General features: G+C 48.5%; 2 protein-coding genes and 1 long non-coding RNA gene across 5 annotated transcripts; all 3 read left to right on the top strand.

Moving 5' to 3' along the window:
- The first annotated feature begins 417 nt into the window (after positions 1-417).
- On the top strand, positions 418-6,630 carry LOC146753365 (uncharacterized). 2 transcript variants are annotated; one of them, XR_014939939.1, is made up of 6 exons: positions 418-658; positions 869-1,135; positions 1,786-3,782; positions 5,110-5,216; positions 6,358-6,430; positions 6,558-6,630. It is a non-coding gene; the product is annotated as an uncharacterized LOC146753365 (long non-coding RNA). The 2 variants fall into 2 exon arrangements; XR_014939938.1 differs by having other exon boundaries at positions 1,786-5,216.
- A 347-nt stretch (positions 6,631-6,977) lies between these two features.
- Positions 6,978-9,271, top strand: LOC146753364 (uncharacterized). Its single transcript, XM_085530475.1, has 6 exons — positions 6,978-7,096; positions 7,360-7,437; positions 7,621-7,702; positions 7,973-8,099; positions 8,297-8,442; positions 8,761-9,271. Exons 1-6 carry the CDS (start codon positions 6,983-6,985, stop codon positions 9,183-9,185), a joined length of 972 nt encoding a protein of 323 aa, XP_085386601.1. The 5' UTR covers positions 6,978-6,982; the 3' UTR covers positions 9,186-9,271.
- Positions 9,272-16,215: 6,944 nt separating this feature from the next.
- LOC146753363 (RIMS-binding protein 3A-like) lies at positions 16,216-26,472 on the top strand. Of its 2 annotated transcripts, none has more exons than XM_085530478.1 (4): positions 16,216-16,565; positions 20,898-21,036; positions 22,065-22,202; positions 23,267-26,472. In XM_085530478.1, exon 4 carries the CDS (start codon positions 25,424-25,426, stop codon positions 26,162-26,164), a length of 741 nt encoding a protein of 246 aa, XP_085386604.1. In that variant the 5' UTR covers positions 16,216-16,565; positions 20,898-21,036; positions 22,065-22,202; positions 23,267-25,423; the 3' UTR covers positions 26,165-26,472. The 2 variants fall into 2 exon arrangements, with proteins under 2 accessions (XP_085386604.1, XP_085386605.1); XM_085530479.1 differs by lacking the exon at positions 16,216-16,565 and adding an exon at positions 18,939-19,119.
- Positions 26,473-27,460: the final 988 nt, after the last annotated feature.

Below are 27,460 nucleotides of genomic sequence, written 5' to 3'. Positions count from 1 at the left end.
GACAAGTTTAAGTTTGGTAGCACCTAAATTTGATGCAGTGTGTCATTGATTTCATCTGAAAGAAAATTCCAGGCTTTTTATCTGCTGTTGTCCCCAGTGTAAGAGTCTTCATTCACATCCTAAAGTACTTGTTAAATGTTCAGCTCACTCTTATTTGAATAAAAGCCTCAACTGGGAGCAATTTAATAGGCACAGGACAAGAGCTGGACCATGCATTTGGTAGATAATATACAGTATTACTTTATAGAAATGTAGTCAATGGCATTCCCTATAGGGAATCGTTTGTTTTATCTTTGGAGTGGTTCAAAGAACCATTGTGAACATGAAATTAATTGGAATGGAATAGACGCAAGATACTTTCCTCTTCTTCCACTTGTCCTCATCCTTTCTTCTCTTCCACCCCTGCTTTGCAGATTACCATATACAAATCACCAGGAAGTTGGAGGACAAGACAGTTTTGGAACGTCATTCTGTCATCCTGTCCTGTGACTTCAGGCCTTCTGCAAAGGTTGTGAAATGGTTCAAGTGCCACCCACCCATCGAGCCCTCTGAGAAGTACAAGATCAAGAGGGATAAGCATTCAGCAGAGCTCAAGATTCTGAAGCTGAAGCCCGATGATGCTGGTGTGCAGAGACTGAGGCCACGCTGACAGCTGAAGGTATGAGCAAGGCGGGTGGCCTCTTCCATGTCCTGTTTCACCTCAGATTTCTCTTCTTGAGGTTGATTTCTGCCGTTCTCTCCTGCTAACTTTATAAATGTATAATCTTCATTGAGAAGATTACACAAAGATCATCTAGTCCAACCATTCTACCACATCCCAGTATGATTTATAGTAACAGTGGTAACAGTTCACCTTGTTTCCCCACAGCCCGCAATGTAGAAGTAACGAAGCACCTGCAGGATGTGGAAATTGAAGAAGAGAGCTCTGCTGTCTTCTCCTGCGAGCTGTCCCATGATGACGAGGACGTGGAATGGTTCCTGAATGGCAACCTCCTTTACACCAACAATTACAATGACATCAAGAACGTTGGCAATTGCTGCACACTGACGATGAAGCAGGTTAAGCCTGAGGATGCTGGCACAGTGACAGTGAAGTCAGACAAGGTGTCAGAAAGCGCGCACCTGAAGGTGATAGGTGGGTCTGATCACACACCTCCTTGATGTAAGAGATGCTAAGGAGCTACAGTTCATTCTGTTGTGCAGCAATCCTGCTTCCAAAGCTCACCTCTCTGGGGTGACAAGTCATCAGGGGCTTTCTTCCAGTGGAAGGTTCCATTGCAGCAGATACCAAGGAAGGAGGATGGTTTTGGTGTCCTGCCAAAGCATTCCATTGCTTTTTATCATCATTTTACTTAACACAAGGAGAGTTACAGGAGCAGTTTCTTTTACTGCTTCAGTAACATGCAGTGTCAATGCTGTTGTCTCCAAGGATTTATGACTGAAGGAGAGATCATTCAGTATGTGGTTTGCCTCTGGAATGACTAATGACCAGGCTGTGAACAACCTGATCTAGCTGTGAATGTCCCTGTTTATTGCAGGGGAGCTGGGCTAGATGGCCTTTAAGGGTCTCTTCCAATTCTAAGGAACTCGTGCCTGAAGTGCAGAAGTGGATGAATTATACCACTTCTTCATATCCTCCCCATGATTACAGAGGAAATACAGCAAAACAACATGCATGGTCTTATTGTTGTCATGTGCTTGAATACGAAGACGTCTCTTTTTTATGGTTGAGATTTTTGTTGATATGGGTCAGTAAAAACTCACATTGTTTAGCTTTCTCAATAGGCGATCGTGGGAATCCTGGTCTCCATCATCTGGTACCACCGTGGATTCATCTACATCAGGCACGACTGAAAGAATTAAAACACAAAACAACCACCAAGGTGAACCCTTCCAAAAGGGGGAAAGTTCCATTTGCTGCAAGCCACCGAGGTAACCAATAGAGGGGCCCTGATCCCCCTTGTGCCATCAGGATGCTCTGGCGCGGTATGTGCCTCAAACTCAAAGCTCCTTCCCACCTCCCAAGGAAAAGCAAAGCAGCCCAAGCATCTCCAGCAAAGCTGCCCAGCAGACAGCAGGGAATGCAAACAGCTTCTGGCTGCTCCCCTGCACTCCTGTCCTAAGTAAGTGACCATACGGGGACTGGCTGGGAAATCAGTGCATGACACACGTGAGTGTGCACAGGGTTGTGCAAAGCAGTGGGGATCCGTGTGTGTGTGTGTGTATGTGTTTGTGTGTGTATTTGTGCATGGATGGTGATGCACACACATTTGTGTCCATGAGTGTATAAACCAGTGGGGTTGCTCAGGTGTGTGTAGGTCTGTGGGTATGTGTGCAAGGACGAGCATGCACATATATGTGTGTGCACAGGGGTGTGCAGAGTGTTGGAGCTGCACAAGGACATTGTGGTACCGGTGTGTGCGTGCACTTTGGGAGTGAAAGGAAGGGGTTACACATGTGTCTGTATGTGTGTGCACAGGGCTGCACTAAGGGATGTGGTTGTGTGAGTGTGTGTGAGCACATGGATAGTGCATGGATGCGGTGGCACAAATGTATGCTTGCACATGGGTGTGCTGAGGAGTTGGGTTGCACACAGGTGCACACAAAGGGATATTTGTGGAAGGTGTAGGCACGTAGGTGTTCCCAGGGATGGTTTGCACATGTCTGTGAATGCAAAGGAGGGCACACAATGCAGAGTGTGCATGGGGGTGTGCAAAGCAGGCAGGGTGGCACACGGGTGTGCATGTGCACGTGGATAGGGGAATGCGGGGGATACAGGTTGACCTGTGCTGAGGTGAGTGGGGGCTCACGGTGTTGCTCAGTGGTAGATTTGTTCACACTGAGTGCTAACAGGAAACTCACACACCCTTTTTGTTTCAGCTGTGCCAGCGCTGTGATCCCTTGCTGCAGGGATGGGGTGTTGGAAGGATGGTCTGCGTGCTGAGCTCCCATCTCTTGCAGGAATCAAGTGTAGAGCAAAAGGGATGTTTGGGCCAGGTGACCGCAAGAAGGCTGGCTGCTTTGGATGGTGGCAGCTGATGGAAACAGGTGTTGTTGTGACCATTCAGCTTTTAACAGAAGTCAGGGGTCATGCAGCAAGAGCGACTAGGTTCTCAAATGGCTTCAGACGTGCACACCGAGTACATCTGTCCTGCCGTGCCATCTCTGCTTCTTTTTATGCTGGCATTGTTATGACCACGTGTTGGGCCTGTTTGCTTGTAGAAGGAGGAATGTTAGGTGCAGTTCTCACTGAGAACTTGTGATAGGATTTCTGTGTAATTTGAATCATGAGTGTTAGCACAGTGAGTTGAAGGAGGGCCCCGGAAGCAAATTTGGTGCTGTTGAAGCTCTGTGCGATGAGCAGGTGGGAGGTAACACGTGCTGGCAGGTGTGGAAACAACTTTGGGATTGAGGTGTGGAGGAAAGGTAAGGTGATGAAGGAGCTGATGGCAAAGAGTTTCCTGAGGAGGCTTGGTGCTTGCTTGGCGTTGGATCTGATCAACTTCTTGTGTGCTGGTGTCCATCTGGTGTTTGTGGAGTAGTTTTCATCCCAGGGTCTGTCTGGTAGGACTGGGGCTTGAGCCAGGCCAGGGCGAATCCAGTGTGCTTTACTCTCGTTCTTAGTGCTTGTTTTTGCTCAGGAGGGCCGGTGGCAATCCTCACGGAGCAAGGCCTGCAAATGGGGTTTGTGGAGGAAGGTCCTGCAGGCCTTGTGTGACACCCATGGAGCTGCAGCGAGGCTGCATCTTTGTAAAACAAGGGAAATGCACAGAGATCTGAAGGTGGGTTGTCGTCTCAAGTGATGCCGGAGGGGATGTGCGTGCTCCTTTACATATGCGTTGTCTGCCTGCTGTAGGTGGGTTGGCTTAGAAAGCTGGTACCGTGTTTCTGTTGTCGGGAGAAGCAAATATCAAGTCTTCTCTCTACTGAAAGATTTAACAAAAGAGCCTCTCCTTGCTTCTTAGCGTATGAATCACAGAATCATAGAATCGCGAGGGTTGGGAAAGACCTAAAAGATCATCCAGTCCAACCGTTCTCCTATTACCACTAGCTCCCAATAAATCACGTCCCTCAACACAACATCCAGTCATTCCTTGAACACCCCCAGGGTGGGTGACTCCACCACCTCCCTGGGCAGTCCATTCCAGTGCCTGGACACCCTTTCTGAGAAGTAATATTTCCTAATGTCCAGCCTGAACCTCTCCTGCTGCAGCTTAAAACCATTCCCTCTAGTTCTATCAATAATGACACGAGAGAAGAGGCCGACCCCCAGCTCACTGCAACCTCCCTTCAGGAAGTTATAGAGAGCAATGAGGTCTCCCCTGAGCCATCTCTTCTCCAGGCTGGACATTCCCATCTCCTGCAGCCTCTCCTCATATGGCCCCATTGTGCTCCAGACCCCTCACCAGCTTTGTTGCCCTTCTTTGAACACGTTCCAATGCCTCAGTGTCTTTTTTGCAGTGAGGGGCCACAAACTGGACACAGAATTCGAGTTGTGGCCTCACCAGTGCTGAGTACAGGGGGACAGTCACCTCTCTGCTCCTGCTGGCGTCACTGTTTCTGATGCAAAATGTATGTAAGTGTCACATGTGTGACATCCTTTTTGATGGAGTTCTGTGACTGGAGTTCAATGGATTTGAGAGCTGACTTGAAGCCTGTGGGCATCACCCAGGAGTTGGGGTGAGAGGATGAGGCATAGGAACAGGAACCTCTTTGGTCGTTCTTAACTCCCAACTTTTAGGTCAGGAATCTCTGTGTGTTTATCATGTAAAGAACAGAGTCATTGTGCAGCCTGTGAATGAATTGATTCACGCCTGCTGATTGGTGCTGTTCTCTACAGGGAGCTGCAATGGAAATGGACACTTGTGGTCCACTGTCCAGCCCCCTCCCGTGCTGGATTTTCTGGGCTTTGAGACACGTCTTCCAGATTCACTTTGTTTTATTTCTGATGTGTTGACCTGTTGAGCTCCAGCCCCAAATGAGGATTCAAGTACTACCACAGCAGTCCATTGGGACTGTAGTATTTCTTGCTAAACAGAATTCGTGTGCACCCGTGTCTTTCGTCTGCACAAAGGATCTTGTAATCATCTCTGTCTGTGTTTCTTTTAGACCCAGAGATGGAGCAGAGAGGAACACAGACTTGGGTGGATCTTCATTCAGGAGCAGGGACACGTCATGCTCATCTGAGGTGTCTGGCTGACAGCAAGAGCAGAGAGGTAAGTTTCATAGGGTCGCGTGCCCATTTTATTTTATTTTTAATTCATGATGCATAGAGGCGTTCCCCAGACAAAGTGAGCATTTCTCAACTGGACTTTCTAGAAATGAGCTAGGCAGTGAAAATGGGTTTGAAGCATTCCTAAGAGCCCCGCAAGAGAATGCTGAGAGTTAATCTGGCACCCTCCTTTGGAAACGTCCGTTGTCTGTCAGCTCTTCAGCTGTGCCCTAACACCTCCCATTGCGCTGCCACACCAGGATAGAATTCCAAGCCCACACTGAGTCCTGGAATGTTGTGGTGCCGTGTTGGAATCAGATGTGACCACGTGGTCTTGGCTCCCCGCCTTGTGGGGGGTCATGGTGGACCAGGCTGTTGGCCGTTGGTGATGTCATAAGCGGCTGGAATGAGGGGAGGAGCGGTGCGTTCTGTGTTCCTTTGTGGGTGAGCTAGTGGTCGGAGTGGTTGTTGACTTGTTGTTCTTGTGCCTTTAGTGTCGTTAGTTAGTGTCGTTAGTTAGTTAGTGTTGTTAGTTAGTGTTGTTAGTTAGTTAGTGTTGTTAGTTAGTTAGTGTTGTTTGTTAGTGTTGTTAGTTAGTTAGTGTTGTTTGTTAGTTAGTGTTGTTTGTTAGTGTTGTTAGTTAGTGTCGTTAGTTAGTTAGTGCCGTTAGTTAGTTAGTTAGTTAGTTAGTTAGTTAGTTAGTTAGTTAGTTAGTTAGTTAGTGACTTTATTGCCTTTTTCTTCACACCGTCGTGCGCAGCAGCTTGTAGGTAAGCTGAACCAGCATGGGATGGATGGGTGGGCAGTGAGGTGTTGAGAACTGCTGGCTGTCGGAGCTCACAGCACCGTATTGCTTACTCTTGACCATGAGACGTAATTTTCCCTCAGTACACACGTTCCAAAGGGGGTATCTGTAAAGTTGGCACCTGTCCCGTGCTTCTTCCATTGTCTTCTTTGCTCAATTTTGGAAGCATTATAAAGTTGCTGGGTGGACAGGCATCACGTAGCCTGAGACTCAGCTTGTCTTGCAGCAAGTGGATGGGACGGTTGTGCTGTGTGTGTTATTCCATGGATGTCTTAGCCCTGCTCACTGACCTGCTCTTTCTCTCTCCTCTCCTCACCCTCCGCCCACTGCCTCGGTGCAGCTTTAGCTCTCATTCCATCTGAGCAAAGCGACAAGGAACTGCTGCAGATTGCTTGAGGTGATCTCACTGCCAGGTACGTGCCATGATTTGTCCCCCCCCATGGTTTTGCCACAGGGTATGCGCGGGTAGATCTGAGGAAGTCTGTCCATACTGTGCTGTGTGAATAGAGAAAACAGAAGTGTGTTTCTGCTCTGTTCCAGCTGTTCACACTTGCTGTGATGGGTGTCGCGTGCAGTGGGATCAGCCGTGAGCCTGAGGTGGCGGCGACGGAGGTACAGTATGAAGCTCTGGCTGGTCTTTGTTCCCTGTGTTGAGCCATTAGAAGGAGCTGCAGATGTACTCTCTTGCAGTAAAGAATGGGCCCAAAAGGGCCTGGCCAACTTTCTGCGCCAGTGCCATTGCTGATTAGTCTGTGTTGAGAGAGATGCATCTTTGCATGGCCTGGCAATGCACGCCAAAAAGAGAAACGATTGTTGAGATGTGCAGCTCCTTCTGAAGTGCTCCTGATAAGGACGGAGTGTATTTGCTGCAGCTTTCTCTGCAGATGTGCTCCTCACCTTGAAATCCTCCTGGTTTGTCCTCAGCTCCTGACCACGGTCTGTTCTCTGTTTTGCAGGCTGATAACATGCGGGAGCCGCAGCTGGTGCGTGCTGTGTCATCTTTAAACGTACCAGCGATTGCGGCGGCCCATGTTATTAGGAGCCACGTCGCCCAGGGGCCGGGTGAGCTCTCTCTGGAGGTAAGCAGTTCCAGGCGTTCCTTGTTGTCATGCATGGGAAAGTAGTAGAAGTTGTGAACGCAGCAGGAATAGTCTCAGACACCTTTAGTATATCTTGCGAGATGAAGCTTCGAAGGTTCTGTTGCAGCTTAGACTTTTTCTGGGTTGGGAGGAGTTTGCTGTCAAGCTTGAGGGTATTCTGCAGCACACAAGAAGGCAGTTATTTGAGCTGTTCTTTCCTGCCAGCTGTGCTGAAGCTGGGATTGATGTTTCATCTTTTGCAGGTTGGAGACATCGTGTGCATTGTTGATATGCCACCAAAGGAGATGAGCCCCTGGTGGAGAGGCAAGCGTGGCTTTGAGGTAGGCACACGCTTTCGACTATAATTTCAACTTCAGCAGAATCGGGAATCTCAAGTTGGAGCTGCTCTGCCTGCACAGGATGGCTTCTTGCCATGAACAGTTGCCCTGTGCCGATGTCAGAGGACCATCCCTTTGGCTCTGGGCTTGCGCTAATGCCCACCTGTCTTTTTGTTCTTATTACAGGTTGGTTTTTTCCCTGGTGAGTGCGTGGAACTCATCAGGGGAAAACTTCCTGAGTCACTGGTCAATTCCTTGCCAATGCCAGGTACGTATTTTACATTTGACAAAGCGGGTTAGTATAATAGGGTCAGAATGTGGCTTTCAGGGGGTATGTAAATGCCCAAGTTCAGCAAGCTTAGCAAGAGAACTTCATTAAGCTCCTTGGGCACCTCCAGGGATGAGGAAAATCCGTTCTTGTGTGTCCTTGTTGGGAACGTAATTCCTGTTGTTACGTGCTCTGTCGAATGCATTGCACTCAGCCACATCCAACTGAGCCAAGCCTGAAATGAACTGGTTTCTTTGTTTTGTTGCTCAGTGGCAAGGAAACGGGGCAAACTCATCACCCGCCTTCGTTCCCTGGTGAAGGCCCACCCCAGGAGAGCAAAGCAGCCGGAACCAACGACATTCTCTGGATCCATGTCCTTGCTTGACATCGTTGAGAGGTATTTAGCCAGCAGGACTTGAGGGCTGAGCTGTAGGAATGGAAGCATCCTCTGCTGTTTGAAACAGAGCGCTTTTCTAAGCTGTGTTTCAGCAGAAAGCAGGCAATGCCGGGAACAGGCAGCAATTGGCAAGGGCTCAGTGCAGCTCTTCCCTCACCCTGCACCACGACTGACAGCATGCTCTGTTTTCTCTGCAGAATGAGTTCTCCCAGTAAGAGGGCAGAGTCAGCAGCTTGCAGTTGGCGTTCCTGCTTCTGCCTGGGCAAACCATCCCCTGTGGCCAAACGCCAACTGCAGAGCAGTGCCAGGGAGCCCTCTGAAGTAGAAGTCTTGGTTCTGGCAGGTAAGGGTGCAGATCCAGCTTTCAAAACACTGCTTGTCAGAAACACAGGTAGAATTCATGCTTTCAGTGGGCTTGTACTTCCTTCTGGCGTTCAAGCCCATGCCTGACATCTTTGGTTGACCCCTGTCTTTCCCAAATGAGTCTCTTGTCAACACAAGAGCTGGGCCTGCACGAGGATAGCTTTCAAGACAGTGACAGTGTTGCTAGAAGCTTATTGGCTTCTGCCCACCACCACTACATAGCCAAATGTCAAGAACCTCTTAATGGTTCATCTTGTGAACGTTCGACACTAACCGTTGTGCATCTACTCCTTCCTAGGTGACCCGAGCCCTTGTATATCCCCAAGACGCAGGGCATGTTACGATCATGCATCCAGTGATTCCATCAATGAAGAGCTGTTGAGAAGCACAGGATGCTGCAGTTCTGATGAAAGCCTTCCATATAACATCAGTTATGCAGAGAAGAATGTCATCGTTGTTGAAGCCCTCATTCATCCTATCCCTCCAGAAGCTCCTGACCTGAGCCTACCAGATGCCACAGTTACAAGCCTGGACTGTGGCCTGGTGCCTTTCCAGGACAGCCCAGCCCATGCGCAGCCCGACTGCCTTGACAGCAACACCTCCAAGCAGGACCAGGACAGCGTTACTGAAGAGCAGCCGAGCCTCTTGGAGGGGGACTTGGAGTCAGGCCTCCAGTCCCAGGCACCAGGCAGCAGCTCAAGCTCTGAGCCACTTTCCCCTTAACATCAGAGGACGTGTCCCATCTTTACCCCAGACCTTTCATTCCGTCCTTTCTCCTATTGAATAAAGGCACGCTCGTGCTCAATCAACGCCTTGACTGCATTCCGAGTTTTCATTCACAAAGACTGGGATGAATGCAAGAAACAGCAAGGCAGCTCGGCTTGCAACGCTCTGGCTGTGGGGTGCGTGCAGGGACACTGTAACCATACAGGGAAAGGCTTCCACTGCTTCCTCAAGCTGTAGTCCAGCCCTGCTACTGCTCTGTGGCACAAAGCCCTGAGGGATGTTCCATATTGTTAACCTAAGTGAAGCCAGCTTCATGCACTGTGTTTTGTTGTTGCTGGGTGAGAGGGGGATGCACGTTGGTGAGAAGATGAGCATTGCTGGATCTGCCACGAGTGTCCCTTCTGCCTCTAAGAATATGTCCTAAGTAGGATGTGAACACTGCTGGCACTTCCTCATTGCACGTGCTTGGAGGATCTTCAGTTCTTGCACATTCAGGATGTCTGTCAGTGACTACAAGGAAATTCTCAAGTACTAGGAATTCCATGAAACAGTTGGAACGGGTAAGTGTCATCTTTGTACAGAAACAGCACGCCTAACAGTCTGTCTCACCACTCTAGAATTAATCTGAGAATAGATTGACAGCTCTTGTCAGTTCTCTAAGTCAGGTTTCATTTGTATAAACTTGAAATGGAATTTCTGAAACCAGTTGGAAATTGATGGTGCTGATTACCTCTTCATCTAATTAAAACATTATGCACTTTCTGTTGGGAGAGAAAGTTACAGTACTCCACTCCAATCCAGTGGATTGCAGGAGAGAATTGAAGGGGGAAAAAAAAACACGAAGTAGAACTCATGGGTTGAGATAGAATTATTTACTGAGATAGAGAAAAGGATAATAGTTATGATGAATGCAAAAGCAATTGCTCGCCACCTACCAATCAGTGTCCAGTTAGCCTCCTAGTAGTGGAAGAGATTTTCATGAAGTTCTACCCCGTTCAAAACTCCTTCCACAATATGTCATATAGTATGGAATATCCTTTGGCCAGCTTAAGTCAGCTGTCCTAGTTCTGTTCCTTCTCACTTCCTTGGGCTCTCAGCTGAGATTGACTGTGGCTCTGTACAACGCTGCCTGGCAGCAGCTGTAAGCATCACTGCGCTATCTCCATTGTTTCTCTAGAATGAAAACGTAGTATTAAATCAGACACTGAAGAAAATAATTCAGTCCCAGCTGAAACTCAGACAATAACTTGTGCTTAGGATTGTTTCCCTACAGGAAATGTTAGATAATTACTGCTACTTGGTACTGTGTCCTGTAGCTGAGCTGGATTTTGTTATCCTTGAAGAAGTATCTTCCTCTGAAAGGGGAGTAAAACATGATGCTCCTAATGAGCGGAGCAGAGACACAGATCTGATCTGAGTGTTGGTTTCATATTTTTGTGATGCTCTTTGCTGCAGTTTGTATCTAGAGAGAAGCCCTTGTGGTGTCAGTCTGTTGTGTAACCTGCTCTAGTTTTGTGCCTCAAGGAAGAGTGATCCTTTAAACAAATGGTGGCTATACAGAGGGTATGGGGTGAGATGCATTCCTCTGGCCCCATCCAATGGATTTTCTGTCACTGAAGACTTGAAGCACAGGTTAGGTACTGGAAGGCTTGAATATTTCCTCACCAATAGGTTAGAGCTTGGCATTTTGTAAGCTGCTGGTATCTCGGAGTAAAGCAAATAATTACAGCACGAGCATTTTCCTAGGCATCTTATGAAATCCCTCTATCTAAGGCTACTGGAAGGCACTCTGAACAAAGATCATTCTCCCCAGCTTCTCTTCTCTGAGTGGGAGCTTCAGCCCCCTGCACAAGCTGGAGGTCATCCACAGAGTTTGTTTCAGGTTGTTATCCTTCCTGGCCAAAAACCAGATACAGTATTGTAGATGTGGTGCAATGAGTGTTGAAGCAGGAATGACTTGTCCTGGTCTGGTTGTGCTGCTTTTTAATGCAGCTGATGATCTTGTTGTACTTCTTTTCTGTCAGAGCACACTGCTGGCTTGCATTCAGCCTGTGGTCTCTCACCACTTGTCCTCCTAGTCCCCAGGTCCTTTCCAACAGATACAAGCTAGTATTTCCCACCTGGGATACTGGAAGATGGGAACTTGTCAGCAGTCAGTGAAGATCTCTGAGACAGCGAGAGCGAGCGAGCTTTGAGTAGACTGGGAACCACTGTCCACAGCAGGAAATAAGAGAAGAGAAAATATGTTTCCTTGGGCACTTGGGTGGAAATCATTCCTGACTGCTTTCTCATCCACCAGGAAAATCTGCTGATTGACAATTTGAAGCTGATGGACTTTGGACTCTGTGCAAAGCCAGAGTTAAGAGGATGTGTTAAATCAAATACAATGTGCCCCCAAGTAATGCATGTTTGAGCACCGTATGCAACAGGGGCTTGTCCAAACAAACACCCTAAAATCAAGCTGTTTTTGTGGCTGACATGTCATTGCATCTTGTTTGGAATGGCCTGAACTGTGTGAGAGTGGTTAACAGATTGCTCAGAAGCACAGGTAGATTATTTTCTCTAGCTAGACTCCCTGTTTTCATAGTCTAAGCTGTAGATAATCTTGTAGGTATATCACCTGTGTTATGCAAGGGTCTGTAATAGGAGCATGGGGTTGGTGTGCCTAAGGAACCTTCTAAGGAACTGCATGTAGGATGAGATTGTGGATAGAATAAAATGACTTTTGCAGGTGACGTACAAATCCTGTGATTGCATATGCTTGAACTGAATTGTTTCTTGATCTTCAAACTGATTTCCAGAAGCCTTTATTAACATGTAAGATGGGTGCTGGTAAGAAAGAATGGGAAGACTGCCTTACTGATTCCAAGAGAATTATTTATCATCAAATGATTTTTCCTGGCCAAATTTAGAGCCTCTCACAGGTAATCGAGACCAACAGGCTGTTGTTGCACAATCAACAGGCACAATCGAGATGATCAGCTGAGGAAAATAAAGCATCATGCCAAGGGAACTAGATAAGTGAGCAGCTTGAGATCTGCACATTCATGTGATGCTCATGGTCTTAGACAATATTTGCTTAGTGAGGTCACATTGAATGAAAGCAAAATCTAAGATGAATGAAAATATACACAGGAGAAGAAGCCTCTGAGGCTTCTGAAGTGTTATGACCAGAAGACATAAACTCTGTTAAAGCAAACGTTTCTCTCTCTTTTTAGTGTTCTTCCAGGGAGGCCTTGATTACCGCCTGAACACATGCTGTGGAAGCCCAGCTTATGCAGCACCAGAGCTAATCCAGGGCAAAGCGTCTATTGGCTCAGAGGGATGTAGAGCGGTGTTTGTTTCCCCCTCTTTCCCTTCCCTCTCCACAGAGCATTTCAAGGCAGTGGAGCTCAGGTAGGCTCTCTTGGTTTCCCTTCTGAATTCTGCTAGGTTGCATTGCTTGGTAGCTCTCAGAAGCTGTCAGTGGCCACAGACTAGAAAAGTGCAATTGGTCTCAGTTCACACAGCTGGCTGGTTTGTCTCTGGCTAATCCTGAACTGCCTCAAGCGACTGCTTTGGGGCTCTACAGAACAGCAGCTTCAGAGATCTCTTTCTATTACTAAGTTTTTGAAAGAGCAATTTGCTGTGTTCTAATTATCCATCATTTTTGTGCAGTCTTTTTTGTCAGACTTCTCCTTAGATTCCATGTTGTATGTGAAGATTAATTTGCATTGTGATTTATAATGTACTAAAAATTGAGAGATGTCTGGAATTTTGGAACCCACTACTTGCAGTTGTTAATCTGTCCAAACTGGTCTGGTTTGCAATGCCCTCATCCTTCTTGAATCGCTCTGCTGTTAAAGGCGGAGCAATTCCTACAAGTGCCATGGCCCCACTGTTGTTCTAATTCTTGTTTCTTTGTTTTCCACACACTGCTTTTCAAGCCTCCTTTTTCTTTACAGTCCAAGTGAGAATTGCACTGTGAGGTGTCTGAACCTTGTTGTGCCTCTACATAAAGAGAACAGCAGCAAAGCCTGACAGGTGACTGTGCTGACAGCTCTCGTAGCCAGTAACACGTAACTGTGCTAAATCCCTTGTGACAGCTTTGATTTCATTTTTGCCAGTGAAATCCTTGTAAAAGGAACTGCAGCAGTGTGATGAGCTAAGGTGAAGATGCTGGTTTCAGTAGTGCTCTAAGCTGAGTGGAAGGGCAATTGAATGAGGGTTATATGCTTTCTCTGGGACGATAAGGTTTTTTTTCCTGAGGGAAAGAGCCAGCTTTTCATGGGCTATATGTGGGCTTTGGCAAGGGCAGACAATCCAGTCTGTCAGGAAGCCATTTGAGGTGCTTCAGGTTTGTAAGCTTGTCTTTTTGTTTTTCAGGCGGATATTTGGAGCATGGGTGTAGTGCTGTATGCTCTGCTGTGTGGGTTTTCCCTTTGGATGATGACAATATGTGATGAAAACACAGGAACCCACCAGCAATTTGCAATGATGCACGTTGTGCTTCCATCAATGGAGTGCAGTTAGGATGTATGAGTCACTGCACTTCCAAGGACAGCCTTCCCCATGACAGCAATGATGGAGAGAAGGAGGTCTGACCTCTTCAGTTTTGGGCCCTTCCATGAGAGAAAACCTTGCGGTTCTGGAACGTCTTCATCTACGAAGGTAGTGAGGGGTTTGGAGCAAAGACCTTATGAGGAGCGGCTGATGGAGCTAGGATTGTTCAGCTTGGAGAAGAGGAGACTCAGGGGAGACCTTATAACTCTCTATAACTTCCTGAAGGGAGGTTGTAGTGAGCTGGGGTTTGGCCTCTTCTCTTGTGTAATCACTGATAGAACTAGAGGGAAAGGTTTTATGCTGCGCCAGGGAAAATTCAGGCTGGACATTGCGAAACATTACTTGTCGGAAAGGGTATTCAGGCATTGGAATGCACTGCCCAGGGAGGTGGTGGAGTCACCGATCATGGCAGTGTTCAAGAAACGTTTGGATGTGGTGCTGAGGAATATGATTAAGCCGGGAAGTATTGGTAATGGTTGGACCAGATGATTTTGTAGGTCTTTTCCAACCTTGATAATTCTGTGATTCTGAGCTGAGAAGCTTTTCTTGCTCAATTCCTGCTTCCAAGCTTAACCACCTACAATGAAGTAGATGTCAATTTTCTGGTGTCCTTCAATTCCATGTCCGCATTTTCCAAAATAAGGAGGTAACCAGCTACAGTGAAGTGAGCAATTTCAGTGCCTATTTCTGATGGTGGCAATGACTTCAGAGGTCACACTTAACTGATAGTGCCTGTTTCCATTCTGACAAAGGATGTAGTTGCAGCTGACTTCCCGAGGCTGCCATACGTGGTGGTGATGCAGCTTTGGGCTTGTGCGTTTGCATGACTCCCACCTTTCCTTTCTGTGTCTTGCAGGTCAGCTGGTGCTGGAAGCGGCCGGTATCTGAGTAGGAATGAAGGTGAGTGCAGGAGCAGCTGCTGAGGGGAGGAAGGAAGTCCATGCTAATGAGCTCTGAAGCATCTGCGGGTTCGGAATCAGAAGAAGCAGAAGTGATGCAGGGGGCTCCCCAGCAGGAAGCTGTCTGATCCAAGTGCTTGCTGAGAGTTTGGAAGCCCAAACCCTTATGGTCTCTGTAAGGGTGGCTAATATAAAGATGTTAACCAAGATGGTGGTAAATAGTCAAAGGTTGTTAGCAAAGGAAAACTCACCAATGTCGATGTTTTGACCAGAAAGCTGAGGCAGTCTCAACTGGGGAGCAATCTCCAAGAGGTGCTGCCTCAGTGGTGGTCAGCCTTTAAATGAGGTCTCAGAGGAGGTGGAGTCGAGATCCACCCCTTCCAGGAGCACAGCTAGATTACTCTCACCTGTGCTCCCGCAGCTGACCCAACACTTGCCTCAGCTGATTAATCAGAGGTTCAAGCTGTGATTTCCCATACAGTCTCTAAGCTGAAGGCAGCATCTCCTTGATCTGATGGTGGTGTGCCTGAGTGAGGGAGTGATCCAAGCTGGATGCAGAAGAGTCATCTTAATTTCTCTGCTATTTTACTTCAGATGACACCTATTGGGTGTTGGTTTCTTAAAATTTGGATCTAGGAGGTGGCCTCTCCCTTTGCTTCTGGTGAAAGCACAGTAGTGCAGCAGGAGTAGAAGACAAAGAGGTTTTCTTCGTGACAGCAACACCAATTATTTGATTCAAATGTGTAACTGTGATGAAGATGGTGAAGAACAGATACACCTCAAAGACATGCTTGATCACATAAGGAATGAGCATGTGATCCAAGACAGTCAGTGTGGCTTTAGCAGGGGAAGGCCATGCCTAACTAATCAGGTGGTCTTCTATGATGGAGTGACTGCATTTGTGGACAAAAGGAAGGAAACTGATGTCATTGACCTGGACTTGAGTGAGATCTTTGACATGGCCCTCCACCACATCCTTATCTCTAAACTGGAGGGATGTGGATTTGACAGGTGGACCACCTGGTGGATAAGGGATTGGTTGAAAGGCCACAGACAGAGGGTGGTGATTCATGGTTCGATGTCCAGGTGAAGGCTGATAACAAGTGGTGTCATCCAGGAGTCTGTCTTGGGACCAGTGCTTTTTAACATGGTTATCAGTGACACCAATGATGCAATGGAGTGCACCCTCTGCTGTTTGCTGAGTGGTGCGGCTGATGCAGTGGAAGGAAGGGATGCCATTCAGAGGGAGCTCAACCGAGAGGTTGGCCTAGGTGAATCTAATGAGGTTCAAGACAGCAAAGTGCAAGGTTTTGCACTTGGGCTGGAGGAATCCCAGGCATTTCTACAGCCTGGGAGGAGCAGTCCTTAAGAGAAGCCCCGCAGAGAAGGACCTGGGGGTCCTGGTGGATGAAAAACAGAACATGAGCCATCAGCGTGCTCTTGCAGCTCAGAGAGCAAATGGTCCCCTGGGCTCCATCAGAAGAGGGGATGGCCAGCAGGGACAGGGAGGTGATTGATCTTCATGATCCTTGAGGTCCCTTCCAACCCGGGCCATTCTATGATTCTGTGATTACACTCGCTGTCAGAAATAACAGCAGCTGTACAGAAGCTGGATATATTTGGGGACAGTTCTTGTAACCAGCTGATTTTAAGACCTTGCCCAAGTCGTGAGTCTTAATTGCATGTCAGAAGAAAGCTGGGAAAGTGGTTATTGCTCATTCTTTTTCATTTGCTGATTCTTTCTTTAGTGTTCTTTTTCCAAAGGAGATTCTGGTGATGGAAGCAGTTGAAGAAAGAACCAAAGCAGCTCTTGCCAAGAGTGCTTGAAGTCCCTGTGGAGAGAAGCAAAGAACTTGGGCTTCCTCTGGGATGCTCCCCACCATGTCTCAGGAAGGAGACCAACTGCTGTTCCACTTTCTGCTCTGTGTGTGGAAAGGTACGTCTGGGTTTCTTCTGCTTGTTTTTTCTTTCTTTTTCTGGCTTTGAAGGAGAAGGGGTGGAGCAAAGGGAGACCCACTGGTCATTTGTTACCTCAAGAACAGGATGGATTTTACATTCACTGTGAAAAACCTGGGCTAGTAGCATGGGCATGTTTCAGGCTGGACTCTTCTTTTGCTGCTTGGTTTCCTTTTGGCTACAGGGAGACAGCTGTCTAAAGGTGTGTTTTCAAACCCACTCTCCAAAACCATGTTTCATTGTTGCAGGTGGTTCAGTGTGCTCTTGCAGTGCAGAAGCTGTAGTTTGCTGTAGAATCTGAATGGTTTCTGTTCCTAGGGAAGGACTGGGAGGAGGTAGTGAGAAGAGAATTCAATGCCTGAGGTGTATCTTAGTGAGAAATGTTGGCATGAGGTGCTGAAAGTCTTGAGCTGTCAAAGGCCAGTGATGCTCAGACTCCTTAACCTGCTGGAGCAGGGTGGAAGCAAGGAGTGGGCACTGCCGTCCCACCAGCTGCACTTGGTTCTGGTCTGCCAGGTCTGTGCTGGCCTGGATTTCTTCTGAGAAGTTTGTTGGAGCTGCTTGGAGTAGTGAAGGGTGGGGAAGAAGTGCTGCTCAAGAGCTAAAGCTCGGCTTGATCATTTTGGATGGATTTAACCATGGTATCTGAAGACATAGTTTCCATCAGAATGATCCCAGCATTGTGCAAGTGTCTCAGCTGAAGCCCCTGAGCAGATGTCTGAGAGCACCCGCCTACTCCAGCTGAGCCATAGGAAAGCTGACTGTGCCCAGTAATTACAGCTTCTGCAGATTGAATGTGCTTCCAAGTGTTTTCCTTAGTGATCAATCATGTCCCAGCACTCTGATATTCCATCTCTGGCACAATCTGGAGCATCTCTGCAATCCTTGGGTGCCCATTCCCACCAGCATTTCTTCCTTTCTCTCTTTAGAATCAGTGTGGTGCAGTTCCCTGTGTTTGTGAGCAGCAGCCAGCAGGCTGCAAGAGATCCAATGGCAGCTTTCAGCACACAGAGGGATGTGATGGGGACAGACTGTCCTTAGTGCCATGCAGAAGGGAGTTTTTACCGTCCTCTCTCAAGAAGTATGAAAGAATAGAGTTTGAATGATACTTGTGAGCAGGTGCTGTGCTGTAGGGGATGTCAGGTAACCATTCCTATGGGGGTGCGGGAAGGAGCAGTGAAAGTGATGTATTAGTTTGTGTTTTGGCTGTTAAAGAGGAGTTCCATTTCTGGAAGCAAAACTATGGGCTAAGATGGAAAACAGAAGGGAGAAGGCTGATACCTGGATAGTGGGCTGAGCTTTGGTGACTGCAGCCATTTGCAGTAGAAGTTTTGCTGTTTTGCAAAATGGGAGCTGATGATGAATGGGAGCTGCTCGAGGGACAGACTTCCATGTACAAGTTCCAGTGCCTCAATGACTTTCTTGTAGCGAGGAACCCCAAACTGAACATAAGACTTGAGGCGCAGCCTCCCCAGTGTTGAGTCCAAGGGGATGATTACCTCTCTGCTCCTGCTGGCCACACTATTTCTTAGACAGGCCAGGATGCCGTGGGCCTTCTTGGCCACCTGGGCACACTGTTGGCTCATGTTCGGCTGAGCATCAACCAACAGCCCCAGGTCCATTTCCTCTGCACAGCCCTGCAGCCACTCAGCCCCAAGCCTATAGCGCTGCATGGGGTTATTGTGGCCAAAGTGCAGGACCTGGCACTTGGCCTGGGTGTACCACATCCCATTCACCTCAGCCCAGTGAGGTTGATCCAGCTTATCTAGATCCCTCTGAAGGGGCCTCCCTTCCCTCAGGCAGATCAACACCAGCTCCCAGTCAAAAGACAAAAAGAGAAGAAAGCAGAAATGAAGAAGGCTTCTCTGAGAGCTGCCCCTGCACCTGCAGAGGTGAGTCCTTGTTATGGACAGACACAGCTCTTGTTGTCAGGGCCTCCATCTGTCAGACATGAATGAGTCTGTAAAATCCTGAGGGAAGTGGCGTCCTGTTTCTGCACTTGCTTTGTTTCTTTGCAGTGTTTGAAGTGTTACACAAAATGAAGGATAAATCTCTAAAGCAGGTGGTCGGGATGCTGGCATGGTGATGTTACTTAGTAATTAGTGCTATTATTTTGTAGTATATTAATAGTTTGCTAATAAACAAAAAACAAGGGGGGGAGGAAGGCGTTCTGATAACAGAGGATGCTGAGAAAGCAGAAACACTGAATGCCTTCTTTGCTTCTGTCTTTAGTGAAAAGGCTCTCCCTCAGAAATCCCAGACCCTGGAGGTTAATGAGAGAGTCTGGACAATAGGAGATTTCTCTTTAGTCAGGGAAGAGGTGGTCTGTGATTGCCTAGGAAACATTAATGTCCATAAATACATGGGATGGGTGCATGGGGTGCATCCACGGGTGCTGAGAGAACTGGTGGAGGTCATTGCTGAGCCGCTCTCTGTAATCTTTCAGAGGTCTTGGAGAACTGGGGAGGTGCCTGAAGACTGGAGGATGACCAATGTCACTGCAGTCTTAAAAAAGGGCAAGAAGGAAGAGCCAGGTAATTATAGGCCAGTCAGCCTCACCTCTGTCCCAGGGAAGGTGATGGAACAGCTTGTGCTGGATGCCATCTCCAGAGAACTGGGTGATAAGGAGGTTATCAGGAGTACTCAGCATGGGTTCACCAAGGGGAGGTCGTGCTTGACCAACCTGGTGGCCTTTTATGAAGATGTCACTAGCTGGGTGGACGGGGCTAGAGTGGTAGATGTAGTCTACCTTGATTTCAGAAAGGTTTTTGATACTGTCCCCCATGACATCCTTATAACAAAGCTGAGGAAGTATGGGATAGATGAGTGGACAGTGAAGTGGGTCGTGAACTGTCTGACTGGCAGAGTGCAGAGGGTTGTCGTTGGCGGTGCTGAGAGGGGATTTGATCCAGGTTTATAAATACCTGAGGTGTGGGGGCCATAGTGGCACGGCTGGTCTCTTTTCAGTAGTGCGTGGGGACAGGACTAGGGGTAATGGGCTGAAACTTCTGCATAGGAAGTTCCGCACAAATGTGTGCAAGAACCTCTTTACGGTGAGGGTGACGGAGCACTGGAACAGGCTGCCCAGGGAGGTGGTGGAGTCTCCTTCTCTGGAGATATTCAAGACCCGCCTGAACACCTACCTGTGCAACGTGGTGTAGGGAACCTGCCATGGCAGGGGGGTTGGACTCGATCACTAGAGGTCCCTTCCAACCCCTACAATTCTGTGATTCTGTTGGAAGGTGGGAATGCAAGAGAGAATATTGCGAGCAAAAGCTGTGGAGCGAGATAAATGGCATGAGAAAGCAAAGCTGAGAACTAAGGAAAGCTCCAGAAGAGAAAACAAAGTCCAGTAGGGCATATTTAGACACAGGTGAAGCATCCATGAGTGCACTGAGGAGTACTAGGGTGCTCTGGAATGTCTCTTGGGCTCCCTACAGCACACATACTTGCTCTGGGGCATGTCTGGATGTCTGTAGAGCTAATTGTGGGGCCCTGAGAAACGTCTGGGGCACATTAGGGGGCACTGGCTTCCATGTGAGTGTTCCCAGGTTCCCAGAAGTCAACAGGGAAGCCTTTGGAGACCCCTTGGGAAGACTCAGTGGGGCCCTAGAGTGATGTAGCAGCTTGTGTTGGTTGCATCTGCTTGGCAGGGAAGCGATTTCCCTGGTGAGAGCTGAGTGACTGGAAGGTGATTTCCTTGGTTTAATTAATTTAATTACCTGGATTATAATTAAATAACACTGTTCAGCGTTCAATCAAGATTATATTTTTCCAAAGTACTTCAGTCATGCATCTGTAGCAGCTTTGCTAAAATATATCAAGTTTATTCAAAATTCCAGTGATGCTCCTAAAGCACTTGAAGTGCATTTGAGGGGGGGAGTGACAAAACAGCTCTGAGAGACACATCATCAGATCAGAACATTGGAATGGTAACTAATAGCAGAGATTCTGATAAGAATATTGAAGTTTTCAAATTACCTTTTCTTAAAGTTGTATTTCACCAAGTTTCATCAATGTGCACACTGAAGAGCTGACTTGTTATCTTTCTTTTTATAAAAAATCATGTGTTACAATTGAGAGCAGAAGTTATAGGATGGAACATTCTCCAAGTAAAGTGCAAAAGAACAGACTCAGTGTTCTGTACAGCGTGGGCAGATCTTGAATTATTCCAGCAGTTAACTCCTGAATTTTTTTTCAGACTCTCAGCGGAGTTTTATACAGCGAGACTGTAGGGATCATTGCTTAGATTTCCTTCAAGTACCTATGGAATACCTGTACATTCTCTTAATTGAAACACTGTCTTTAACAGAATGAAATTTGAGAAATGAAATGTAATAACTCCAATGTGAGTGTATCATCTCACCAGTGGCCTGCTAAAAGCTGTGGAACAGATGCTGTGTCAGATCGTACTCAGAGAGTGGAAAATCTTCATCAAGCTCCCTTAACAGGTAGGTTGTTGCTGTTCCAAAGAAAGCAACTGCAAATTTTCATGCCAAAGCCCAAATCCAGCTATGTGGGAAACACACGGCCCCCATTACAGGGATGTGCTGCAAGTTTCAAAACCAGCCATAATATTGCACAAGAGAGATTTGGGTCTGGCTTTGCTAAATAGGAAGGTCAGTGCGGCTGTAAGATCTGATTGGTGAGGAAAGAACCCACTGCCTCCTAACCTGTTGCCTGCCAGAATCCAAGCTTGAGATGCTAGATGCCTTGGTTTGAAGGATAGTGGAGTAACGTGAGAGGGTCACGTTTTGCCATGTTGCTCCTCATAGAGGATCCTCCTTGGAGAAGGAGGAGTCATGCTTAATTGAATGGAGGTAGGACTGGGAATTGATTTCTCAGCAGCTGGAGATAAGACTTTCTGCAGTGCTTTTCTCTTTGGTAGAATCAGTTGCCTATAGACAAGTTGCTGTCTGCTTCTGTTCTGAAGCACTAATGGACCAAAGCATTGGGCTGCTCTGACAAAACATGCCTCAAACTGCTAGACACGAGCTGGACTGTAAATCCATAGTATGCTTTCTGTCACTTGGTCTCTTTAGTTGCTGACTCTATCTCTGGGGTCTTACTGACAGGCAGGACTGTGTTCAGGATGGCTTTTTGGTGCACACGCTGCAGACAGAGGCTGCACGGGCTGCTGCCTCTTCACACGGTGCCACTTCTGCACTGAAGGCATTTGCTGTTGGTCAGTTTGTTCACCTGACAGTGTCATCTAGCAGGTGCCCACAAATACTGTTGCCTTCAGTGTGTCGTATAATGCTTGATGAGATGTACTCCACTTCAGGAGGACGGCACTCGGTGGTTTGTAGGTGCAGTCAATGCCACGCCATTCCTAGTTCTACCTGAGTTGTGCACCATGTGCCCAGAACCAACCCAGTTATTCCGGTTGCATATAAAGCCCTGAAAAGCCATCAGTCACCAGTTTATTTGTTCTGCCCCAACATCTGTGCAGCCATTTAAAAACCCTTTTCTTTTGCAGGTCCCTTGCAGCCCGTCCTGGCAGCCTGCAGTAACGAGTCCTTTTTCCATCGCTGTGCCACCTTGCTTTGTTACTGCAGGCTGGACATTCAAAATACAGAGAAGCTCCTGTTGTACTGCAACACCTCTCTGATATAAGGTAATCCCTTCTTGCCATTATTCTGTTGGTTCTTGTAGAGATCAGTACACATGGGAACTTTTCTCTTTGTCCTTTGTGAAAAGCTCTGCTTTGCTGTTTGCTTGCTCCAGTGCAGACAATGCTGGACGTTCTTTGCTGGCAGTTACCTGTCTGTGACAAACATTTTCCTTGGTAAAGACCTCGGGACACTTAATGCTGCATGTGACAATGGACACCGGCCAACCTGACATTTTCCAGATAGATAACGAGTTACAGCCATGAGGCAGTCCAGGCTTTGGGGGGATTGTTAACCTTTAGAAAAGAGGTTTCCATTGCAGCCAATCCATCACCAGTATGCAACAGGGATCTTTACTGCGTCAGTGGAAGAGTGCTGCTGGCTTTCATGGGGGCGTTACTTAATGGGATTGTTTGGTTTCCCAAAGCAGACATACGAGCTCAGCCATTGTTTCCCTTATAGTTCCTTATTTCCAGAGCTCTGGGATTTGTTGGGATTTCTTAGGAACAAATCTGAACTCTGGGAAAGTGGTGTTTTCTTGTGAAATACCTTGGTCTGAATCACAGCTCTCATTGGAAGTAAACTAAAGTTAGCTCAGAAATCCAGATTGTTTGAAATAAAGAGGATCCTACAGCCAGTGCCGTGAATCTTTTTAACTGGGCTCTGAAAAACTCCTGGAAGTGAATTCTTTCTTGTTATCACTGGCTTTGTAGCAGCCGTTTTTACATTTGCCTCAATATCATTCTGGGTTTTCTGAGTGTGTCCCGTTCCTGAAATCTCACTTCTCCTTGGGGAAATCCCCTCACAACCTTTCCTGCAGATTCCACTATACAATGTCTCAATAGCACTTAGTCAAGTGAAAGTGCAGTACCTGATGATTTTTGCCAAGATTTTTCTGTCTGTACCTTGGGAACTTTCTGCCGGGAGACAGAATTACACCAAACTCCTGAAGTAATGCAAGTTTTTCCTCATAAAATAAGCCATTTTCTGTAAATTCTTTCCTGTGTTGCTGTAACTCTCCAATTTTCAGTGATCACATGTCAACTGTTTTATGCAAAATCTTTTTCAGGAGCAATAAGGAGATGAATTGTTTCAGCTCCATGAACCGACTGCAGATCTGCAGAAGACGTCAGACCCAGTGAATTCTTCCATCTGTTCCAACCTGAGTTCCATCGTGTTTATAAATCTGGGAGCAGAGCAGAGTGGCACTCGTGCTGCCCCTGCAGACACAGCTCACTAGCAGCATCTGCCAAACACTGCCAACATCACTGCCCAAACTGCTGCACCACAGGTGGAGGTTACTGCCAGATATACATTGTTCGGAACACCAGAGCCAATACAAAACTTATTTTAATGTGAGTTTGGAATTTATTTCCCAATCAATCCCCATCTGGCCTCTAAGTTAAGATGGGGGAGGTGCCATCCCCAGCCCTGCACAGCAGCCTCCACAGCTCACACGGTGATCACCCATCCGCTGCACATGGTGTCGAGTGACGTCAGTGTTCATTCCCAGAACATAGTGCTTTTTAAAGTGCAATATGCAGGAAATCCTGGTTAGGAGAAGCATCCAGAATGTCAGAGGATGGTCCGAGTGGAACAGTTCAGATGTTTGCTCTATGATCTCTTGTCTTCAAGCTTCTTCTAGGAAGGCTGTAGCATTACGAACAGAAATACATTACCCTTTGATTACACTTTGCATGCCACATGCACTCTGTTAAGTTTTAACATATCAAGCACTAAGTGTTGTTGCAGTGCCATTTGCAATGCTTGTTGCACTTGTGAGTTTAATTCTTCAAAAGCATGTCTAGTCCAATTTGACAACATGTGGACTTGCCAGGTGGTGTTTTCAAAGATGACTTTATGTTTTGCCAGGACAATTTATAGAGCAAATATGTTCTCTAATATCGTAGAGATTCTCGGTCCAGCAGTCAGCTCTGAACTGAGCTGAACACTCGATTTGGGCAGCACTATCACTATACCACGCTACAACTCTGAACATTGCTCCAAGGCTAAATACAAATAGAATTTTCCATTTGAGCATCTCCAAGGCAATCCAAATGGTTCAGGATAAAGACTGATTTGGCCAGTTCAGGTATTGATATAGTCTATAGAAATTTCAGAGAACAGAGTGCGTAGGGCACCCCACCATATAAATTACAAGAGGGTGACCCCAGCACATTCACATCTCTTATCAAAACTTAGACACTTTCCAACAACCGTGTTCCCAATGGGCCTCCTGGACTGGTGTTACAATCAATGACTCCATGACACTACATCACGTTGCAAAGGGCTTTATGATGGGTTTCTTCTGTGACCACATCTAACTGATAGCAGATAGGTCCCTTGATTCAAATCCCAGTTTGTTAGGAAGTTGGAGATACCATGGATAGTTACACGTCAGTCATCATCAGGTGGATAAAAGCAAGGAATGAAGGTGTCAAAAGGAATGGTACCACAGTGCAGGGAGTGCTGGTGAGCCAGGACGACCTGTACAAACTGTGTTAACCCCAGTGTGAAGTTGAACCGTTCTCAGGACTGACATCACCACCCACAGCCACCCAGAGATAATATTGTTAAGAAGCACGCAGGCCAAGCTCTGGGAAGCAATTACGGCAAAGCCAGCTGCCAAGGGTTAATGCTTATCAAGTGATTCCAGTGAAAGATCGGAGTCTGGATTGGTTGGGGAGGGAAGGATTTGTTGTTGTTGTTGTTTGTTTCCTTTCATCTTTGTGTGTGTTTCCATCTGTTTGGTTTTTAAATACTCCTTAGTTTCTTTAAAAAATAATTAAAACAATTCCAAATAAGCATGGCACCATTGAACTTATAACTCCAGATGAGCTTGATAATACTGACAAATTCCGCCGCAAAAACACATCTACCTCTCACACGTGGAATCTATGAGCAGAATCTAGCACAGAAGGCCACTGCCCCGCCCTCCACTATGAGCTGGGCCAGAAGGCCTCACTGTCCAATAGCTGAAGGCCACTGCCCCGCCCTCCACTATGAGCTGGGCCAGCACACAGCACAGAAGGTGCTGGCGCAGCACCCCCAAGGCATTCACTGTCTGCACACCCTTGCGACAGGGACGAGAGGCAGTGGGCGCTACGGGGTCAGGGGCAGCTGTCCTTGCAGACCCCACGAGTGAGAGCAGAGAGCAGAGCGATTGTTGGTGGCCTTTGGCCAGAGCTTTTGGAGGCCGAAGGTCTCTTCAGCTTCAGATCTTGCCATGGCCGTGCTGCGAGGCAGTGCGGGACGGGGACAAGGCAAGTGCAGCCGGCCCTCTCCCCGCCGGGGCCCGGCACAGCCCGCAGCCTGCGCTGCGCAGCAGGAGGAGAAGAGCTGGGAGCTGGAGGTGCTGCAGGCCCAGCTGGAGGGCGAGCGGCTCCACTGCCAGGAGCTGCAGCGCCGCTGGGCTGCCGAGAGATGTGAGCTGCAGGAGGCGGCAGAGCGGGAGCGGCAGCTGCTGGCCGACCAACTGCATTGTGCCTGGGAGAAGCAGCAGGCCCAGGAAGAGCAGCAGCTGAAGGAGTGGGAGCAGCGGCAGCGGGCGACGGTGACCCGGCAGCTGCTGCGCTGGAAGGAGGCCGAGCTGCGCGCCACAAAGGAGCTGCTGCAGCGGGAGTGCGATGCAGCCCTGCGCCAGGCTCGGGAGCTGCAGCAGCAGCTGGCCAAGGTGCTGAGGAACCCCCCCAGCTGCAGCGAGGCGGCCCATGCCCAGCTGCAGGACGTCCTCAGCAAGCTGCGCTGGGAGACGGATGGGGAGCAGCCCGCCTGCATCCGCCACCTCCAGCAGCAGCTGGAGCTGGAGAGGAGGCTCTTCAACCAGTACGTCGTGGGCAGCTTGGAAGACGAGCTCCGCAACGGAATGTCCTGCTCCCAGGACGGAGAAGGAGCTCTGTGCCGCCACTGTGCAGAGCAGGGCTCCAGTCGACCGGCCATGAAGGACGCTCACGTCCAGGTGAGATGACACACTGAGAGAGTGGGGATTGTTCAGCCTGGGGAGGGAGGGGAGGCTCCGCAGACACCACTGGAGGCACCTCTGGGCAACGTGAGCTAATGGAAGCTGTCCCTGCCCTTGGCATGGGCTTGGAACGGGAGAGTCTTGAAGGCCCCTTCCTACACAGACCATTCTGTTATGGTATGATTTTCTGGTTCTAGGTGCCAGAGACAGCCAAGGAAGACCTGGGGCTCCCTGGAAGCCGGCCCTCACCCCGCCGGGGCCCGGCACAGCCCCCTGCCTGCCCTGCGCAGTGGGAGGAGAAGAGGCAGGAGCTGAAGGCACTGCAGGCCCAGCTGGAGGGTGAGCGGCTCCGCTCCCAGGAGCTGCAGCGCCGCTGCGCAGCTGAGAGACGTGAGCGGCAGGAGGCGGCAGAGCGGGAGCGGCAGCTGCTGGCCGACAAACTGCGCTCCAAGTGGGAGCGGGTGCGGGTGTCAAAGCTGCAGCGCCTGCGGGAGCAGAGCCTGAGGCAGTGGGAAGCAGAGATTCGCCAACTGCTGCGGGAGAAGGAGGCCCAGCTGCGCCAGATGACGGAGCTGCTGCAGAAGCGGCGCAACGACACCATCCGCCACGCATGGCATCTGCAGCGGCAGATGGCGGAGGCGCTGCTGAGGAGCGGCAGCAGCAGAGCGGACCGCAGAATGCAGCAGCAAGTCCAGCGGCAGCTCTGCTGGAAGTCCCGTGGAGAGCAGGCCGTGGAGAGCAAGCGCCTCCAGTGTGAGCTGCAGGAGCAGAGAAGGCGCTTCCTGCACTACATCCTGGAGCACGTGGAGGGGCAGCCACCCGCCTCCTGCAGCGGGGCCAGGGCCTGCCGTCGGGCTGTAGCAGAGGTGGGTGTTCAGGCTGCAGAGCAACAAGAGGCCCTGAGCAACCTGGAGAGGCAGTGCCAGGCCCTGAAGGCCCACAACCACCCTGAAGGCCCAGAAGCATGCCAGAAGCTGCAGAGTGTCCAGCAGGCTGACGTCAAACTTGGAGCACTCGGCAAGCGTCTGGAGGAAAACTGCACACAGCTCCAGGAGATGGGGACAAAGCTGAGGCCGCACGGAAATCCCAAACGGGAATGCTCCAACCCCCAGGAAAAGCTGGGGGAGCCGAACGTTTGGACAGCGGCAGTCTGCATCATGCATTGTCGCAGACCATCACCACCAATACGAAGATTCATAGCTCGTCACAGCTACAATCCTTTTGAGGGCCCGAATGAGGACCCAGAAAACGAGCTTCCACTGACAGCTGGACAATACGTTTACATCTGTGGAGACATGGATG

This window comes from Coturnix japonica, chromosome Z, assembly GCF_054131305.1.
Source record: "Coturnix japonica strain WE chromosome Z, WE-NBRP24, whole genome shotgun sequence".
Taxonomy (NCBI): domain Eukaryota; kingdom Metazoa; phylum Chordata; class Aves; order Galliformes; family Phasianidae; genus Coturnix; species Coturnix japonica.
The sequence above is the reverse complement of the archived record's forward strand: the minus strand, read 5'-3'. Positions and strand labels throughout refer to the sequence as shown.